The sequence below is a fragment of the Erpetoichthys calabaricus genome, chromosome 8 (assembly GCF_900747795.2).
Source record: "Erpetoichthys calabaricus chromosome 8, fErpCal1.3, whole genome shotgun sequence".
Classification (NCBI taxonomy): domain Eukaryota; kingdom Metazoa; phylum Chordata; class Cladistia; order Polypteriformes; family Polypteridae; genus Erpetoichthys; species Erpetoichthys calabaricus.
Genome location: NC_041401.2, coordinates 127,532,629 through 127,537,488, shown reverse-complemented (window position 1 = coordinate 127,537,488; position 4,860 = coordinate 127,532,629). Strand labels below are relative to the sequence as shown.

Genomic DNA, 4,860 nt, shown 5'->3' with positions numbered 1-4,860 from the left:
AGAATTCTAAAATAGGCATATGACATGGGCAATGTAGAAAAACATGCCAATTTTGATAGTGACATGTTGAAGTGGACACTTTTTCCAACTCCTATGGACCTGTTTAATGCAGACAAAGCTTTGGAAGTGCTGTAACATTTGATAGTTATAATTAGGCCAGCTCAGAAACAGTAGAAGAATAAGTTTCTAGTCATCATTAGGAGAATACAGTGCAAGGAACGTTAACCTGAATACCTTTGGATTCTCAATTTGAAAGTAACAGAAGCAAAGACATGCTTTCATTTTGAACACTTTGATTTCTAAAATCAATGTTTTTTTTCTTGAACTGTCCAGCTAATATAGAACTGCTAATAAATGACTTTGATCAATTGATATTATTGTCAGTGTTATTAAAAAATAGTAAACAGTAATGTGAAATATACTTTATTTTAAATTGCATTACATCCATGAATAAATACATTTAAATAAATAAATAATAAATAAATAAATAAATAAAGGCCAAAAATATAAACATTAACTTGAAGTTAGTGAAATAAATTAATTCTTCTCTTCGAAATTCAATTGGTATATTTGTCTGGTGAAAGCTCTCAGCTCCTCTTCAAACCTGAAGGATATGACATGAATAAGAAATTAAAATTAATCCAGAAATGAATCAGTAAGACGCCATGTTTATTCATCATATAACCAAAGCCTTATTTCCACTTGCCAAAAACACAGTTAAAAATAGTCCGAGAGAAAACGAAATTTTGTTGATGTATATTTCTGTATAATGTATAATTCTTGGTAATGCAAAATTAAAGTATTCAGGAAAGTCATTTTATTCTTCTAGATCCGCAATTAAAGTACAGAAATCTGTTTTAATAATGTGCTATTTTCCATTTAACATTCTGGAGAATTTCAGTTAGAATCGAAGGTTGTCCTTGATTGCAGATCTCCTAGTGTCACCTTGAGTGTGCTCCTCAAGTACTTACCGGTTCGTACTGCATTTCTTGTGTACTGTAGTTTACATTTAATGCTGACATTAAGGAATTTGACGTGCATTGTTAACCAATAATGAATCAGCGTTTGAAAAGTAAAGGACTGTAAACAAAACATTTCTGAAACCAAACCCAAAGTTCCTTGCCCATATATATATATATATATATATATATATATATATATATATATATATATATAAACATAAACAACAGATTACATCACAAATGCACACGTCTGTTAGATCATGCGGCCAGCTTTCTTTGTTCCAGTACTCAAATGTTACAGTTTGATTCGCTATTGTTTTTTTTTTAATCAAGATGTGGAAAAAGAGTAATACACTTTACAAAAAGGCCCTATATCTTTCGACTCGGCTTTTCCATTTACAGCAGAAAACATGGGCTCAAAGGATGAAAAAGTCCCGGATGGGTTGCCAGTCCGTTAGAAAAAAAAACCTCATGTATGATAGTTAATCTGACCAGTTAACCTAACATTAAGTCTTAACGATTCAGAAAGAAACCGGAAGACAGTGAAGTAGAGTGTACCCTGTTTGGGAATCGATTAAGTTATGTTACCTTTCACCGATTGTTCTGGACATTTACTGTCTGTTTAATGAAGCGCAGTCATCTAAATACTGAGTATAACACATACCAAGCTTTTAACTAAAAAGGATCGCAATCAGAGCATTTACTGCGCGTTACGGAGTAAGTTATTTTTATATCAAAGTGTTCGTGAACTGTGATTAGTCACATTTATAAAGTAAATAATAACTTGGTAATAATAAATAATTGATTAAAAAGGAGCCGCTACATAATTGGGCGCCGATGATGGAGTAACACACTCTGGCTCTTCCGCCTGAAATATTTAAATAAATATTAGCTAGTGGGAGGTATTTGATTAAAAGAGAAATCAGGTGTCAGATGAAAAGCTTAAGGTTTAACAGTCTCGGTGTTTGTCGTTTGTCTCAAGGGGAATCAGATTTTTTTTATGTGCGCAAGCTCGTTAAGTTAAAAGTCAAGACGTACCAAACCGTGAGCCGCTGTTGCATCCAAGATTGCTTAAGGATCCGATCCTTTCGATTTTCATCCCAAAGCACCCAGAGTACCTCTTTGTGTTCTTGGGCACTATTCGGAAGCTGTTGATATTCCTAAGTGAAAAGTGCCTGGCCAAGCCTTCGTCTGTGGGGTGCCCGAAAGCACGTGGTTCCTCAGTACTGTCCTGGTCGCCCTCAAGATTTAATTCCATGGGTGGTTCCGAGAATTCCCGGTTCTCTGCAATTTCTTCAGAATTTTCTACGTTATTGTGGGATAGTGCGCTTTCAAGGCGCATTAGCAGATCCTAAAAACAGAAAATGTGAGAGAAAAAAGCGTTAACGTGGGAGGCACTGGCAGAGTGTAGCCTACAAAAAAGTGTGCTCGATATATATAGTTATTGGGATAAACAAGACCCTAACGACAGTAACTGTTCCACGTGAATTTGTGAAATGTGTTCTATATAAGGACGATAGGGTTTAGTTTTACTTTGTATAGCATACATACAGTGTCAGACTTTCGTCCATTCAGGTCGCAGGTTCCAGTCCTTCGCACCATGTGGATGTCATAATTGAGTCAAAGGGACACTGAAAGGGCCCCCACTTCAGTAGCGTGCAACCAAGCATAGTTTCTAAACATTTACCAGTCTAACTAGATAATTATGGTAGTATAATGACACCAAACCGTCATAAGCCGTTTCGAGATTTCAAGGGTGCAACAATACAAGGGCGCGCTCACACGGACACAATTTGGGGTCCGAAATTAACTCCATTTGCAGGTTTTAGGGATGTGGGAAGAAAACTGGAGAACCACGGAGGAAAACGTATACGGCACAGTGAACGTTAGAACAATACATTCATTTTGAGGAGAGCTGGTCATTCAGCCCAAAACCTTCCTAGTCCTATTTAAACAGATTCTAATGGTGGGCCTGTGTTGCCCTCGTAGATATATGCACAAAATAAACATTAATTAAATAAATTGCAATTGTAAGTTGCAACACCCAACTTTTTCACTAAAATATCCATTTATTACAAGAAATGCAGTGGAATTTGTGACTTGATAAAAGGTTGCTGACATCTGAAAGTATGGCAAAACCGTTTAAACATTGTTTTTAAAAATTTGCTCATGTAGTCTCTCCTCTCTTTCTCTCAGACGAGGGTTGAATTCTTGTTTGTTAATTTTGACATGATTGTATGGAATATTGTTTTCTTCAAGTAAAATCCATAAACTAATAATAAACTATTTATTTACACAACGTTTTTTTTTTTATTTAAGACGTTTTTAAAAAAGACCTAATTGCAAAGAGAACAGAGAAATAAATACAAGTACATAAAAATGGAAGAGTCTCTAACGGAAATTTGTATTAACTGCACTTTTCAAGATATAATGGTAGAAATCAGAGCCAGATGCAGTTGTCAGATTTAAACACCTCTTAACTCTTTCACTGTGTTTACTTAACTACTCAGAATGTACGACTGAGGTTGAATGGCGTCCCATAGGGGGTTTGTTACAACCTCAGACTGATTTCGATTCACCCTAGACCCTTTACCGGAGGACCAAAGTTGACATAGATGGATCATTAATTACATCTTTCTGATAACGCAGTAACTATATGTCATGAAATTGGAGTGCAGATCGAGTGTATGTAAGCGAGCTAAGTAATAAGACTGGATCACGCAGGTTAAAATAACGGACGGATGAAAAAAACAAACAAACAGAAATCAATATTTGGGCTACGGCATCGAATTCTTGCTGGTTCCATACCTTTAAGTCGTCTGGCTTTACAACCAAACTCTCGCCAGTTAGGGGTAGGCAGCCGATGCGAACGCTTTCGAGAAGCAGCAGCAGGAGCCCGGAACGCGTAGTGATACTTGACAGCAGCATCTCTGTCGTCCACTTCACTTGTCTGCAGTACAGTCGTATGTCTTTACGGTTCTTGCGAGATTCTGTTTGTGCTCCTTGAAACTGCCAGCCTTTTTATGGCTATTTACGAGGTGTGTACGTCATGTACGGCAGAATTCCTTTTCGGGAATTACACCCGTAAGAGGAGTGCTACTCATACAGACGTATTATACTATCCACTACAACCTTAAATAAATATTATTAAACGATATTATCCCTGAGGCTGAATAAAATGAATCAGCAACAGCGCCTTGCCATTCTTCCATACAGTGAGAGTATTACGCGAATCCAGACACGCGACAGGGAATTTGTTTGGTATACAAAGCCACTAGGCAAACAGTACAAGGAGCAAGTACAGAAATTACGATTTTGATGCAACTGCTGGTTTTAATTTCAACAATGGGCATTTTGATCCTATGTGATTGCATACCAGGCAATGAACTGCAGGCGTCCCATTTCTGTGTAATGTTCAGCCCAATGCTGGCAGGATAATCTCCAAGGGCTCAAGAATTGCTAAACTGACTAAGTATTGAATTCGTTACTCTCTTTCTCTAGCGAACAAGATTCGAGCATCCATTTAGCCATCCATTTTATAATAAATTCAGAGTTTTGATTTGGATTGAGCTGTTGCCCAAAAAGTTTAAGATAAATGAACCCTCAAGGGAAGTTTTATTGCTCTCCTGCTCCGCTGTAGCTTGTTTAATGTGTTTTTCAACCTTAATTTTGAAGTATTTCCAACCCGACACGTACATTTTACCCCTAATAGGTTAGTCACTGCTAAATATATACCCGCAGTACAATGTTGGTTTCTAGCACTGGAAAGAACAGTTTTCTAAGCACCTGACTATAGATTTAACCATTGGCTTTTCAGCCACGGTATTCTGGAATTTAAGATGAAATATTAATAATATAATAGAATAGACAATACTGAATGTGTTTCTTCATTGTCATA

General features: G+C 36.8%; 1 protein-coding gene across 1 annotated transcript; it reads right to left on the bottom strand.

Annotated features, from left to right (window-relative positions):
- Positions 1–407: 407 nt before the first annotated feature.
- nppb (natriuretic peptide B) lies at positions 408–3,973 on the bottom strand. The gene is made up of 3 exons (XM_028808356.2): positions 3,771–3,973; positions 2,001–2,313; positions 408–604 (listed from the first exon to the last, which is right to left on the bottom strand). Exons 1-3 carry the CDS (start codon positions 3,888–3,890, stop codon positions 588–590), a joined length of 450 nt encoding a protein of 149 aa, XP_028664189.1. The 5' UTR covers positions 3,891–3,973; the 3' UTR covers positions 408–587.
- Positions 3,974–4,860: the final 887 nt, after the last annotated feature.